The 16,475-nt window shown below is 39.8% G+C and overlaps 1 protein-coding gene across 4 annotated transcripts; it reads right to left on the bottom strand.

Annotated features, from left to right (window-relative positions):
- Positions 1–236: 236 nt before the first annotated feature.
- LOC146550589 (carnitine O-acetyltransferase-like) lies at positions 237–16,394 on the bottom strand. Of its 4 annotated transcripts, XM_085259454.1 has the most exons (16): positions 16,065–16,394; positions 15,804–15,899; positions 15,542–15,574; positions 15,278–15,472; positions 14,039–14,157; positions 13,880–13,933; positions 13,354–13,558; positions 11,643–11,814; positions 9,338–9,513; positions 7,289–7,389; positions 6,808–6,927; positions 6,052–6,174; positions 5,530–5,665; positions 5,178–5,240; positions 1,622–1,759; positions 237–872 (listed from the first exon to the last, which is right to left on the bottom strand). In XM_085259454.1, exons 2-16 carry the CDS (start codon positions 15,828–15,830, stop codon positions 660–662), a joined length of 1,875 nt encoding a protein of 624 aa, XP_085115580.1. In that variant the 5' UTR covers positions 15,831–15,899; positions 16,065–16,394; the 3' UTR covers positions 237–659. The 4 variants fall into 4 exon arrangements, with proteins under 4 accessions (XP_085115580.1, XP_085115577.1, XP_085115578.1 ...); XM_085259451.1 differs by having other exon boundaries at positions 15,278–15,574; XM_085259452.1 differs by having other exon boundaries at positions 13,354–13,519; positions 15,278–15,574.
- Between the last annotated feature and the right edge of the window lie 81 nt (positions 16,395–16,475).

Raw genomic sequence — 16,475 nt, 5'->3', positions numbered from 1 at the left:
TGAATATAGCTATCAATGTCCAGAGATGCACTCTAGAAAAAAAAAATTTTTTTTTGGTCCAAAAGTTTGCCATAGTGAGGTTGGATTGCAAAGCAAAGACAATTTAGTTGACTTTTTGTAAAAGAAAATATTCACTTTCAGTCTAAACACCTGGACAAACTACTTTTAGACATTTGCATCAATGCATCTCTATAGGAAGGAGTTACATCCAAATGACTGAACTTCAGTCAGACAGCTAATGTTTGAAATTGGTGTTTTATTACAGAAGCATAATAGTCTTTAGGCTTCAAGCTCAGCACTCATTTCTCAAATAAAATGCACATAGAAATTGGGGTGTGACAATTAAGACTAACACCTAGTGTTTTTTTGTGTAAGGATTTTCCTCAGCTGTGTCTTTGTGTTTAGCATGTGTGCCATGACACTGTCTGCTCCAGCCCACCTACCACAGATCACTCACAGGACTACCCGGTCTCTGCAAGTTTCACAAAAGATCAAAACTTAAATCTAGAATGGAATCTCCCATTTTTGAGCAAGTAATCAAAGAAGTGATGAGAAATCCCCACCCCCTCAAAAAATTCAATAATCATTCAAATAAAAAAATAAAAATAAAACAAAAGAAAATGCAAAAAATAAGGTGAGAGTTTAGCTATGGATGATTTTTAAGTTGCTCTTGGAGCTTGCTCCAGCAAAGCCCTCATGTCCAGTAGTGCATCCTTCATATTTTGGATCAGATGACGTGTGTTTAGTCTCTTGTGGGTGTTGGAAGTTGCCATCTCAATGATGAAGTGACTGTTATGTACACTGTAGCACAAACTGTATCCAGAGTTTTCATCAACCTGATGGACTCCCACAGAGCCGGTATTGGATGTCACCTTGTGAAGAGAAATTTAAGTGAGAACGTTGCTTTACAGACCTTTAGATAACATTGTGAGTCCCACCACAAAATATGTGAAATGAAATGTTAGAGATGCAACTAAAATGCACTACTACTTTAATTCAGTCATGTTAAAAGTGTCAGATGTTTAAGAGCTGCGATGACTTAAACATTTCTTCCAATTTAAATCTTTGTGTGAATGTGAAGAAATCTAGTCTTAAATAAAAAGGTTCATTTTTAATACAACATCAAGAATCGGGCAGAAAAATGATCGCTCTCATGGACATGAGAATACTTGCACCCTGCAGCCATCCACAGTTGTTTGTGGGTCTTTCTGCTGTATGAAGTCACTGTTGGGTTTTATGGATGTCTTCCACTCCAAACTGACTTCTATATATTATGTTCAATATCAGAGTTTAAAAGAAATGTAAACTATACAATTTTACAAAGGGTCTTCTTTAATGATGATTTCTTCCACTTTAGTATACTTCCACTGGTTGAGTATTTTTTTATGAAATTTGAAGGAACATTTAAATAAATGTCCAATTTTGTTAATAACTAAAATATCTGTAGACACATACAACTGATGATTTTTTATAATTTTTAGATTTTTTGGACATGACATAATGACCTGCAAGGACTTCTGCTGGGTAGCTATTTAATCACATGCATGTGTTAGTGAGAAATATCAGTTTTACCTATAAGCCCTTCACCAACATAAACAAAGCAACATTAATGTGTTTTTACCTGACTTGCGGCGAATTGGTAGTTAAGGATTTTTTTGTATGAGATGTCTCTGAAGATGTCAGGCATGGGGAGTTTATTCTCAACAGCTTGCAATCTGAGAGCAATGATATGGGCTACAATATCATGTCCTCCAATTACCTGTAAGAAAAGAAAAATACTACATATTTAACCAACAACTCTTTGGGATACTATTACATGTCTGTCACACTCATATCTTTAATTAAAGATTAAAGACACAGGACCAAGTTATGCATTGCAACCCCTAACCCAATTTAAAATAGGAACTTGGCCTAGTTCTCTATTATGTGTAGATGAGTGTGGTTTATACATAGAGTATACTTAAATGGTTTATAGGTCAATGTTAAGGGATGTTAAAAAAAAAAGAGGAAAAAAAAGGAGGAGGGGGGGGGGTCAGGTAGCTCCATCACCAACTACAGGCACTGCATGAACTTGTACACAGAAACACTTTCTGTTGCTTAGTAGTTAAATAGCCCACTATTGTTCTGACCTTGTCAGTAGCACTGAAGTACACACTTTGTAGTTTTATTAATGCAGTCACACTGTGTATTCATTTACAATTTTTTGAAGTGATGTGAATATTCAACATTATCTAACAATCAAACAAAAACGCTTCCTCGATCATGCCAGCTTTATATTCATTCTCGTTAGATGAATATTTGCAGCAATCTCATTGAATTCAAATCTGAAAATCTACAAAATTACAATATGATTAAATAAGTTGATTAAAGCAACGTGACGCCGCTTTTATATCCGGTGATGGTATGCAGTACAGTGCAGCCAGATCTCAGTTGAAAAGAGGCATCAGAGAGGCCAAGGCAGCGTACAAGAGAAGGATCGAAGACCACTTCACCACCAACAACTCACGACAGGTATGGCAGGGAGTTCAGCACTTAACCAACTACAAACCTGGCAATACCACGTTGACTGAGGGTAACGCGGAGCTTGCAGAGGAGCTGAACCACTTCTTCGCACGCTTTGAGGTGAAGGGACCAGAGGCAGCAGCAGCAAAAACATCGGACAGCAGCAGCCCAAGCCTCATAGTGCAGGAATATGAGGTGAGGCGCACACTGAGGGCAGTGAACCCCAGGAAGGCCACCGGACCAGATGGGGTAACCGCAAAGGTCCTAAAAGAGTGTGCAGACCAGCTGGCTGGGGTCTTCACTAAGATCTTCAACACTTCACTGTCCCAGTCCTGCATCCCGCCGTGCCTAAAGTCAGCCACAATTGTCCCACTGCCAAAGCGTACTAACATTAGCAGCCTCAACGACTACCGACCAGTTGCTCTAACACCTGTTATAATGAAGTGCTTTGAGAAACTGGTCCGACGTCACATCATGTCCTGCCTGCCACCCACACTCGACCCGCTCCAGTTTGCATACAGAGCTAACAGATCAACTGAAGATGCCATTGCTACAACGCTCCACACCACCATCTCTCACCTGGAAGTGCAGGGCCGTTACGCCAGGCTGCTCTTTGTTGACTTTAGCTCTGCTTTCAATACGATACTCCCGGACAGACTAATAGATAAACTGCTGGAAATTGGACTTCCTTCCACCACCTGCCGCTGGATCAGAGACTTCCTCTCAGACCGTGTACAGAGAGTTAGAGTGGGGCCTCATCTTTCCTCAGCCCTCAGCCTCAACACCGGCTCTCCACAAGGCTGTGTACTGAGTCCCCTACTGTACACTCTGTACACACATGACTGTGTTAGTTCCCACCCAGACAACACAGTCATCAAGTTTGCAGATGATACCACTGTGGTGGGGCTCATCTCAGGGGGAGATGAGACTGCATACAGAGCTGAAGTTCAGAGGCTGTCAGATTGGTGTGCAGACAACAACCTGGACCTCAATACCACCAAAACAAAAGAACTGGTAGTTGACTTCAGAAGGAGGAAGTCCGAGCTGCAGCCTGTCAGCATCAACGGGGAGTGCGTGGAAAGGGTCTCCAGTTTCAAGTTTCTGGGTGTGCACATAGACACAGACCTCCAATGGAGCTCTAACACCTCTGCGGTCTTAAAGAAGGCCCAACAGCGTCTCCACTTTCTGAGAATCCTCAGAAAAATGGACCTGAAGAAGGAGCTGCTGACCGTCTTCTACCGCTGCTCCATTGAAAGTGTGCTGACATATTGCATCGGTGTGTGGTTCTCCAGCTGCACCACAGCACACAGAAAGGCACTCCAGAGGGTCATCAACATGGCCCAAAAAATCATTGGACATCCTCTTCCCTCCCTGAAGGACCTGTACAGCACTCGCTGTCTCAAGAGGGCACGCAGCATCCTACGGGACTGCACACACCCAGGACACCGGGTGTTTAAGCTGCTGCCGTCTGGCAGGAGGTTCAGGCTGCTGAGGTCCCGAACAAATAGACTCAAGGACAGCTTTTACAACAGGGCAATAGCCCTGATCAATGTAAATAGCTGACCTGACTGGATACCTCCCTGGACTTTTTAGGGGGAGGTAACAATGTTTAAAACGATAACAATAATATTTATATTTATAACAAGGTGCAATAATAATTAATGTGCAATAATAACAGTGTGCAATACACATACACTTATTCTTCTTTTTTATACTAAGTTAATATACTGTGTTGTGTTGTTTGTTACGTTGTGATGTGTCATATCGTGTCGTGTTGTGTTATATGTAGTGCCGACGTAGGACAGTTTTTCCAATTTCATTGTACTACTGTACTATGTATGACTGTGCAATGACAATAAAGAGTTATCTTATCTTATCTTAAATAGGTTTGAAAGGCTGAGAAGCTGCAGTCAATCCTTACATCAACAAGGGCAATGCAAAGCATTGACAGGGGTGTGTAAAACACACTGCCTCTGGACTCTAGAGTACAAAGTGATTAATCACCCTTTTGAGTTCGCCAAGCCAGTGGTTGCCAGTGGTTCATGGTTGCCAGAAGAACGGCACTTGTGTGACTGCACTGTCCAAGTGCACAATTTGGTGGCGAGGGGTTGTTTTTCAGGAGTTGGACTTCCAGATAATAAATGTGCTTCTAAAAGAACGGTCAGAAATTCCCATAAACACACTCTTAAACCTTGTGGAAAGCTTTTGCAGCAGAGTTGAAGATGTTAAAGCTGCAAAAGGCTGGCAACATTATGTTAATAGATTAAGAATGGGATGTCACTCAAATTCAATGCGTGTGAAGGCAGGTGAGTAATATAGTATAGTTGCATCTACTCCATTTTCTAAGATTGATGGTAAGACCTGTCTAGTTTTCCCACCAAAGCAGTGGTGCACATCAGTACATTGGTATACCATGCTCCCACTATTCAACTGTGTAGGTACACAGGTCTTCTTTGCTTCTCTAGAGTTCTTTTTCGTTGTCAGATATTTTCACTGTCACACCTTTGAAGACTGATGGAATAGGTTATTATTATACTTTAACAAATTTTTATTTGATAGAGCAACATGCAAGAGTGAAAATTTAAACTAATTCAGAGTATATGGAGAGAACAGTTGCTGCCAGAAGATATAAACTCCACAAAACTGAAGAACTAAATGTTGTAAATGTTACTCACCGCCTTAATATTCTCTTTGTGTGTTTTTATGGCTTTTTCCAACAGATCAATCTTCTCCGTGTTCTGTGTAAAACAGAAAGATGAAGTCTGGTGAACTGCTGTACTCTGACCCAAACACAAACTGTGTCAAATACCGAGCTGAGAATGACAACATTGTTTTAACTGTACATCTGTAAGTATGAAATAAAGGTTTATATTATGGAGAAAAAAAACCAACCAAAAAGCACGAGTATCAACAGTACTCCACTTTAGTGCTGTACACACTCAAAGGTACAAACAACAACTGTCCCTGTGCAGATATTTATGAACCTGATTGTAAGAGTTGGATTTAATGTTACCCATCTTGCCAGACCTGCTTTTGAGGGTCATCAAAGGCCTTGACAAAGGCAGCTGAGACACTTGTCGTTGAAAGCAGTAGGGACACACGTCCACGCCTGAACATTCGCTGGCTGACAGCTTCATATGATGCACAGACCTGCTTATTCATCCTGTCAAGAGAAGGGAGAGAAAGATTTTCCATAAACTGCGTTGCAACAAAGTTCTAAAACTTACTGACTCATGAGAGAAATACTGGCTCTGCGATGTAGTAATTCCTCCTTCCTTTGGGCTAATGTAAGCATACTGGCTGAGATCACAGCAGTTTTTCCTCACTATAAATGCCAGAATTTTAAATACCATATGAAATACATTGTGGGGCATCCCAATCTCTCCAAAGTGCTTATAAACTATGAACAAGCTAGACATCTCATGTCAGGGAGTGTTATTTCACATATCTCCATGTGTGAAACATTCTAGTAAAGCTGCTTGTCTGTCTGTCAGATCTGACAACATTCTGCATACACATCTCATTCTCCATGAGGTTTCAGGATTTCACCTGTAGTAGGCCAGCTGTATGGCCATTTGGATGAAAGCATCAGGGCTCATGTTGTGGGCCTTCAGATAATTTTTCCCAAAGTGGTCAAAAACCAGAACACTCAGATCAAAGTTTTGGATGTTTCTGTAGTTGGAGGAATGGAACAAACATTATACAGATGCAATAACAGACTGTGTCAAACACAAGTAACCATTGAATACACACAAATGCCATTTTGGTGCACGAGGCGAGATTATGGTTAGGCACTTTGTTGATACTTGACTTGTGGTAACAAACTGTAATAAAGGTCAGGGATATATTACACACTATTAATTCTAATTACAGAAAACCTGAACATATTCACATCTATTAATTGGGTGCTTTACATACATTGAGATTTTTATGCAGCAAGACCAAAAGCCACTTTTTTGTAGCTCACTTGAGTTTTATGAAGGACAGGTTTACACCAACACAATAAAAATACCACAATGTATTCAATTTTGAACACATTTGTTGCTTTGTGTTGTGAAATTTATTTTAAAACTCACACAAGATGTGTTGTGTGTAACATCCCATTTTGTTTTTCAACATCATTTCTAAGTGCAATATAACCTTTAACCATATTCTTTTCATACATATAACCAAATGTTTTATTTGTTCTAATAGCCATGCCTTAGCCCTAGCTTTGTTAGTGGATGACAGTCTTTTCGTGCCAGATGTGCAGATGTTTGTTCAACATGAGCCATATTGAACAATTTAAAAGTGATATGTACTCACCTGTCCATGCTCCTTTTAGCCTGCTCAATGATCTCTTTGATATCAGGGGTGACATGGAAGTGTAGTTTCTGGGGCATAGGTAAAGGCAGAATGGAAGCTTGCCTCATCTCTGGCTTCTTCCTGTTTCAAAAATGAGGGCAAATACATTTGGTGGAACAATATCACATGAAGTAACAAACCAAAGGCACCATACAGTATGCCAAACAAACAGAGCATGTGCCCTCCTTTAATCCTTAAGTCATGAAGGAGGTGATGTTTGCACAGCCAAGTGATCATAGCCCAGGCGTGAACAATTAAATTCATTCATACCTTCCACACATAAATACATACATATACCCAAATTGTGTGATTCACGAAAACCATACATCTGCGTTAATGCCATGTAATGATTTTAAAATTTAACATCTGAATTTTCAGTAATGTCATAACAAAAGAAAAAGCCTAAATCTACATAACCGAAAAACAATTTGGTTCCACTTACATGGATGCGACAAGATAGTCAGTTAAGGCCATACTAACTGTACCATCAGCAACAATATGAATCAGATTTAAACCCCATGACCCATCTTCTGCAACAATTATCTGAAAGACAAACAGTATTAGGATTTAATTGCAATTGTGTTGTCTCCATGTTTGCAATTTTTATGATCCTACCTGTCACTAAATGGTTGTGGATTAGAAACTAACATACCCCACGAATATGCTGCTTTACACACATTTGTGCAGTGAAACAAATCTTTTTTGGGAGGGAATAGCACATACTCAGAGACCTGGCAGATAATTCTGGTGTTGGCCAGAGGGGCCGATGGTGCGATATGGCAGCCTCGCTTCTGTCAGTCTGCCCCAGGGCAGCTGTGGCTACAACTGTAGCTGCCTCCACCAGTGTGTGAATGTGAGAGTGAATGAATAGTGGCATTGGTAAAGCGCTTTGGGTGCCTTGAAAAGCGCTATATAAATCCAATCCATTATTATTATTATAATTCAGGAATTTGAAGAAAAAAAAAAAGAAGAAAAAACTACTTTCTTACTTAGAAACCAGGAATGTCTGCTGGACATACCTCGGGTATAGAGGAATACAACAGAGGAGAAAAAACAAACAAACATTTTAGTCAACTAAAACAGATTAAAGAGGTACACCATGATATCTACATGAGTCAAGTCGCTGTACTGTAACATTTTTGAACTTTTTAATTACAAAAATGTAATTTAAACTTACATTGCAAGACACGGGTCTTCTGGGGTTTTTTTTTTTTTTTTAAAGGCAGAAAGATAGCAAAATAAGTGAATAGAGTAAAAGGCCACGAAATAAAATGAACACTGAATTTTTCTCTTTAGCTACATTGTATAAAGGGTTTTCCTTAACCACATCATTACTCGAGAAGGTCAAGTATACAATCAAGAGATCCCTTCATGTATGTAAATACAGAAGGTTATTCTTAAGTTTTTCAGTTTAACCAGTGATTTGCACCTTATTGTATAAACTAGAATAACTGGAAGAAAACAGCATGGAGAAGGAAAGGAACAGCTCATCATCGTCTGAAACATTTCACATCAGTCCTCAAACATAGTGGAGCCAATGCTGTTGCACAGTTATGTATGCATGGGTCACTAGTGTTTATTGACTGATAGAAGTAGCAGGAAGACAAAAAAAGCAATTACAAGCATAGATTTCAACTCATTTCTACACAATTTTAATAAGAAACTGTATAAGAAAATACCCACCCACCTACAAAGACAACATTTTGGATGGCTTCATTAAGTATACTAAAGTAAATTCATTCATTTTCTTCTAAATATCCAATTCAGGGTTGCAGGGGGGGCTGAAGCCTATCCCATCAGCCACAGAGTGAGAACAATTCACACTCATACCTAAGGCAGACGGCTACGTGCACACGTACACGCATCGTTTTCGTTCCGTTTTGGCCTCCCGTCCACGGCGCTTTCCCCAAAGAAAAACGCAGCGTTTTGAAAACCCTCTCGAAAACGCATACATTTCAAAACGGAGCTGTCCCGCGTGGACACTCAAAAAACGCAGACTTTCTAAAATGATGACGCATTTTAGTCATGTGATGCAGGCATGTGACCAATTTTTAAAAAAAGATAGCGGAGGGCATTATACAGCAGTTGTTTTGTTTGCTCTCAATTTTGACAGCCCTATTAAAGATTTGTATCAGTTTGTACATGCTGCAGATAGCTTTTCTTCAAATTATTTAATTCTCACTCGCTTTGGCAACTTTGTACTGTTGTGTTACTGGCAGCAACAACTCCGCCTCATTGTTAGTCTATTTAAAAAGCTTGGTGCTTTCCCTCGACCTTTTGCCGCGATGTTTCAACGAGCTGATAATGGATTGGAAAACCAGTAACTGCTTACTGTGAGGCAACAGTGAACCACTGAACCTCCATGTTGCCCATTAAATAAGTTAATGAATATCAGGTGACTGAGGGGAGCCAGTTGGGAATTTCGCCCCCCCCACACACACACAAAAAATACCACATAACCATCCATTTCTTCAGGCAGGTTGTTTCTCACCTGCAGTGACTTGTCAAACCAGCGGTTGGCACTATTCCACTGGCTGCCTCCTCCATGTGTTATTAGGTGGAAATCACATGTGACGTACTTGTCAGACTCTCGAGGTATGGCTCTATCCAAACACAATGTGAAGATGCTCCTTTCAATGGCTGACAGTGATTCTTTGTTTGTTTGATCTACAAAAAACAAAACCAACCAAACCCAATGATTTTTAACAGTTTAACAGATCTTGCTATGACAGAGTGTCTCCATCACAGACCGCATGAAGCAGTCACAGGTACACATGCAAATACACAAAGGCAAGTAACACTATACAATTTCACCCCTCACTTATGTGCAAAAAAAAAAAAAAAAAAGTTAACATTGCCCCAGAAAGTTAATTCTGTTCACCTGAAGGTACAGTTTTCAGCAGGAGAAACATTTCGTCATCCAAGTGACTTCTCATCTGACTGCAGGTTTCCCTAACCTTACCTGGATAATTAGGCATGCATCAAGTCAGTTAACATCGCCATCATTCCTTTTCTCGTCTCTTTTTTACTAGCGTGACCAGGGGTGTAGGAATTGGTTGATCTATTTATCCATACATTCATAAAACACACTCACCAACTAGAGAAGTGCTCAGCATGCTCTTCCCCACCCAACCTCAACGTTTGTAATGCAAAAATAGGGGCACCTTCTTATTAAATAGTATGTTCATATGCACGTCCAAGGTCACACATATTTTAAAATGCACCAAAGTTTCCTCTTTGGTGCATTTTTCATCCTAAATGAGACATTTTGGTTTAACAATAAAATACCTTTGAATAAACAAAATTACTGGTCGAAAGATTTTGTTGAAGTAATTGTTACAATTTGTGAAATATTCATTAATTAAACAGTAAACATGGCATCTGGTGAGAATTTGTTATATATTCTTTTAATGAAAATGCTGAGTGGAAATGATGAGCATTTTAAAAGATTGTACCTCTTGTATTTTTTTTCCTCCTCCCATGCTAATCCAATAATGGCTGATACTGATGGTGTAGGAGGTCCTCTACCAGCATAACTAAAGCATGGTTCAGGGTCAAATTTTATAAAAATTGAATCTCTGACATCTAATCTTAAAACTGGAGTGGATCTTTCTCCTGAATAGGAGCTGGTTCTACAGCAAATAAGCCTGTAGTTGAAAACATGGTAGTATGATATTTAAGCTGTGATGGGGCTGATCATTCTGGACTTTGTGGAAAATGATTCTAAGCAAGTTCTTAATTTATAGAGAAGAATATCACACTGCTCAGCCTTCCTGGAAAAGTGTACTCCAGAGTGTTGGAAAGAGGCTAAGACTGATTCACTGAACTAGAGACACAGGAGGAGCAATTTAGATTTGAGTTGAGTTCAAATATCTAAAGATTCTGTTCTCAAGTGTTGTCAAGATGGAGTGAAACAGATCACTAGATTAGTAGCGAATTATGACAAAGAGTTGACAGTGAAAGCAAAGAATTCAGTCTACACTTGATTTTCTAGCCCTCACCCAGTGTCATGAACTCTGTTTACCAAAACAAAGATATTTTGGGCACAAGTGGGAGAAAAAGGTTTCCTTTCAATTGCTGGGCTAGGTTTGCCAGAGGTTACTTCCTGTTAAATAGTAGGTCTTCCTTCCCATTGTCAGCAAGCACTTGCTAAGGGAGGATTCTCTGATGTTTTCTCCACTATCATAGGGTACTTACAATGAAAAAGTGCCTTTTTTTAAACTTTGTTTATTGAGTGTTATTTCAGTGTTGTCCTTTTAGGATAGGACCCTGGGGTGTGCAGTATTGATGGTTGCCCAAGTCTAGAAGTTTGACTTGTAATCTTTTTTTCCCTCTTTTCTATTTTTTTTTTTTTTTTTAATTTACTAAGGAAAATCCTCTTGCTTCATTTTACAAATTCAGTTGTTGCTAACAAGCTAGCTTTGGCTCTTCCATTCACATGTTTTATTTACCGGCTAGCCAGGCTGATAATAGTCTTTTGTAACTCTGTAATTGTAACCTGTAAATTGTGTTGTTGTAATAATTAGCTGAGATCCACTGCAAACTAGCTGGGTCACCCATTAGAACCTGCAGCACCATGATGTGCACTTAGCCAAGCTCACCAAGGTTGCAGAGAATAACGATGATGTGCTAGGATGAAATAGATGCCAAAAATGTTTTTCTGTGTTATTTTCTGGTTCATCACATCATAGAGAATGCAGATTACCCTTCTTTGCCAAGATCAGTTACTGTTGACCACTTTATGTCACACACTTTTTCATTAGTTTAATCTGAGTTAAAGCTAAGCTTGGCCTTACCTTTCATACTGAGATATGCTTTGCTCCAAGAGTCACGATCCAGGGTGGTGAGGATACCGACAGGCTCCGTGTTAGTCTCTGATGTGGAGGTGCAAATGCTCTCCATCTGAACACAAAGCTGATCAACTGTCAGCGGAGTCCCATCATTGTGGTAGACCTCCACCACAAAGAACTGATTCAAAGGGAGGACACAGATTTATAGCATTACTGAGCACATGCTTCCCATCCAACTCAGCACTACATGCCTTACATTTGGGTAGTGGGACTAGGTGAACAGCCCACTCCTTTGGCCAACAGCAAAGAGTTTTTCAGCTACTCTTTCAAACATTTCAGGTAGTGTTCAAGTGTCTGCAGAGAGGAGAATTGAGTTGGGTTCCACTTGGTTTGCTTGGATTGTCATCTCTGGCAAACTCTCTCTTCCTATCTGGGGTTCAACTTTTGACCAGGGGGACTGTATTCAATAAGGGTCGCCAGGCTAGGCCCCAGATGCTAACCAATCTGCTTTGGTTATGAGTGAGAGGGAAAGATAACTGAAACCATACTGGCTGGATTAGTAAGGCCCACATCAGGTGCTAGGGAACTGTTGGAATACTACTATGGAAGTAACCTCAGCGGAAGAGGGTACATGAGATGGACATCAACAGTTGATGCCACCGACATCAACTGTGTGCAAGGAGAAGAACCATTGTAGAAGAATAGGCCCCTGCACGGTATGCACCACTGGCAGATAGAGGAAGTGGCTGACATCAAGAAATCCTACCAGTGGCTGGGAAAAAACTGGACTGAAGGATGGCACAGAGGCACCTCTAATGGCAGTACAGGAACAAGCTCTAAGCACAAGATCCATAGAGGCTGGGTCTACCACACCAGGTAAAAACCCCAGGTGCAGGCTGTGCAAAGATGCCCCTGAGACAATCCAGCACATAACAGCAGGGTGTATTATTGAGATTGACCAAGCTAAGATCCTGTAGGACTTGCAGATACAGACAGACAAACTGGTGATAGCTTATCAACCGGACATGGTAGTGGAGGACAAGAAGAGGAAGGAAAATAACCTTTGAGCAAGGGAGAATAAAGACCATGCAAAGATAGGGTATGCGTGAGAAATGGAATCCATTTGACTGTTTTTTGTAGGTCACGAGTAGTGTTTATAGAGCAAATATTAAGCTAACATTATATAGTACAGTGTGTTTTCGCAAGTCAATAGCCAGGGGTAACAAACCTGTGAAGATGTTACTCGCTACACTACAATATTCAAGCAAATAATTAAATGTCTTTTTAAAAAGGTGTGCTCATTTCACCCATTTCCTTATACACAGTAAACTATTCACTCATCCGTGTGAATTTGAGTGATATCCCATTCTTAACCCATAGACTTTAATATGTTGGCCCACTCTCATTAGGGATAAGAATAGAGAATCCCAGTAGTTCAGTTTGTTGGAATTGTTAGCTCGCTTGCCATAGAGTCCAATCAGCCGATTTCATTTTGTCTCAGAGGAGGAGGAAAATAGTGGCAGTCTACAGCGTGGATATAAACATTACTTTTATTTCTATTCCACAAAAGCACAATGGCAAAGTGTATACTGCATCCAGGACAGAAACAACCGCATTATGCTTTTAACACAGCTTTGGCTCTTTGCAAGCATCTCCACAAAGACTCTGGTAATATGTTGTGCAAAAAAAAAAAAAAAAAAAAAAAAAAAAATCTTACCTGAGAGTTATATGCCACTGTGATGTGTTTGGGTGGATTGCCGATCTTGGCATGGAACACCACCGAGTCCCTCTCCAGACCTGGGATGCGGCAGGTTGACAGCAACTGGGAATATTGCTCCATACAAAGAGGTTTCCCTCCCAGATTCTCAGCTGGTAATGTTTCACTGTGAAAGACACAGCCTCCATCAGTAAACCGAGGTGGGCTGAAAAATAGAGGCAATACACAAGTACCAAAAACTACTAAACTGATCTCTTAACCACTTTTCTTGTTTTGGTGTCTTTTGGAACATTTTGATGGAATTAGAACTTACGTTATTACAGGCATTTTTACAAAACAGACTCAGTTTCAGAGGCTCCCTAATTAATTTTACCGACTAATAGTTTCATGCTCAGGTGAGATCAGTTTCCTCATTATTTATTCTCAAAAGGTCCTGTGAGCATATGACGTGTTAACTGCACTATGGCATCTTAGATCTCTGGAGATTAATTAATTAATTAAACATTAATTTGATTCTGGTACTCACTTTTCAATGGTTGTCTTAAATTCCAAAAGAGCTATTATTAGTTTGGCTGCACACCTAAGCAGCAAACCCCCCCAAAAAACAAAACATGTTAGTCGTTTTAAAAAGATATAAACACATATACAAGGTATCATTTTTGTGTTAGAGTGTGTGTTGGTTTACCTAATTTGTCCCTGTTTATCCCTGAAGTCCAGTCGAGGACACGCAATCGGGACATTTGCGTTAATCACCACAGGGCTCCGGTTCCCAAAGTATTCCAACTTCCCCCACAGGTCTGTCGTCTACACACAGTAGCAGGCTGTTAATTAATCCTGCAGAAAGCAGCTGATAAAAATTAGTGTCATCACTTGAGTTTCTAAGATGTTGCAAAATTTCATTTAAGTGTTCCTACTCTATCTGCAGTTCTTGACAAATTTACACCATTTTCTGTAATTGGAGTATTTTCATCAATTACTATAACTACAGCTGTACATTCTGCCATTGCCTTTAATGATAAGGCTCAGGGCAAATAGACAAATTATACATCAAATCACATTTTTTTAATTAATGGAGTGCAGTACCACAGCTCACTTAAGACAGTCAAAGAATTATATTTTATAAAAACACTTATAAACCAAAAATATTATGATTAATGTATATTACTTCTAGACTAAATATTACTTTTGCTGCTGCTTGTGAATAGCATTCACTCAATTTCACTTTGTTAGTGATAAACTAGTTTCCAAATCAGGCTGTGGGACAGTGTCAGACTTGAACACACAGAGTAAACTTTAACCCGATGCATATAAACATTTAAGTTTCAAAACTCTGATGGGCAGCTGTCAGATTAGAAACTGATGGCAGCACTTGAAGCACAGTGAGCAGTAAGACAGATTTATATAACTTTCACTTAATGAATTATTTCCCCACTTGCAATGATCAAAATACAAGTTCTCTTTTGGATTTACGTCATCACATTTGCAGCAACAGTGTTTCATTTTACTGTTTAATGCAACATTGTTAATCAATAAGACCAATAAAGATTCATTTCAACTTTTCAATCACAGTGGTTTTCAGTTACCAAATGTTCTGAAACAGAGCTGCTTTGTTTGACACAATACATTTAATTATCAGTACTCTTCATTGCTGCCTGCAGTTTTTAGGTTTTGTGAAGCCATATAAAGAAAGACTGGGTATGTTGAAATTTCTTCATAGTATAGTCCTCTGGAATAGCATTTCTATAGTACTTTTCTATTTTTACTAATGAATAAGGCCTGATGTTTTTTGTTCTAACTGATCCTACCGGAGACCTTTTTAATTCCATCTTCTTCCTTCCCTATAACATGATCATTCATTTTCAGTCAGTTCCCTATGTCTGGTCACTGCAACTTGAACCTCTTTAGTGGCAGTAAATGAGCTCACCCAGTTGTCAGTGTTGCATGCTTTCCTCTCCAGGCTTCTCTGCAGTTCCTCTCCAACCCCTCCTCTTTTCATAAAGGCCTCAACCAGCTGTTTCGCTCGCTTCCACTCATCCTCTTCTATTATGGGCTCCAGGGCACTGAGGTAGCCCTCACATGTTTTCCGCAGAGGGGGGACAGGTACCCTGGGAAGTCCCTTCTGCTGGTTCAAGTATCTGTCACTAATAAGAATCACTCGTACAGGCTTCACTAACTGATAAGATCTGACCTGGTCTGGAGGATTCATCTTCCCCAACTTCACCTGGGAGACAGAAAGACAAAAATACACGAATATAGAATAAAAGAAGATCAGATAATAAATCCTGAGACTTTTACTAGCATTCATTTGGTTAAAACATGAAAAATTGCTTCTGTTAATTATTACGTTAACAAAAACATAAAACCTCACACATATTTATGAATACAAGGTAATGGGCTTTTGTTATGACTTCAGTAAGATAAATCCTAAACAACTACACTGAATTGCTTACCATAATTCTGCTGAAGATTCTCAACATTGTATTTTCAGGAAACTCGCACAGAATGAGGCTGGAGTGTATTCACCTGTTTAACCGGCAGTTACAGTGCTGAAAAAAAATGCCAATAGACAAATAACTATCCTGAATCATTTATTGTTTGGCTTACACAGACACATCCCCATTAAGGTGATAACTGCTGAGGTAAAAACAAGCAGAAAACACTCCAGGGCTGCCAGTTTGTTACTCCACAAAAATAATAGCTTTCAAGCACACCTGCTCTACATCAGACACTGGCTGTGTCCCAATTCAGGGTCTGCACGCTTGAAGTACGCATTTCAAGTGCGGTTACGTCACCGCCACGCCACGACGGCTGTCCCAATTCGAAGTGTACTTCAAATGCGTCGATTTCCCCAAATATCAAGCGTGGTCTGGTGCACGCTTCGTGGTCCCATATATCCCACAATTCATAGCGCGGCGGTGGGTGTGGATAATTTTGCCGCAAAATGCGGCAGACGGGAGCGGCCGAAGAGGGGTTTTTTTTCTTGCAAACTTTATTGAACTTATAAAGCGAACAGTCAGTCATTCCAGTTCAGTTTGTACAGTAGACATACAAGGCAAATAAGAGTAACAATATATAGTACAATGAAAAAAGGATAAATAAAGGATAAAAAAAAAAAAAAAAAA

The sequence above is a fragment of the Mchenga conophoros genome, linkage group LG20 (assembly GCF_057382185.1).
Source record: "Mchenga conophoros isolate Kocher_MC1m ecotype Shallow Benthic linkage group LG20, M_conophoros_male_GT1.1, whole genome shotgun sequence".
NCBI lineage: Eukaryota > Metazoa > Chordata > Actinopteri > Cichliformes > Cichlidae > Mchenga > Mchenga conophoros.
This window is presented reverse-complemented; position numbering and strand designations above follow the sequence as displayed.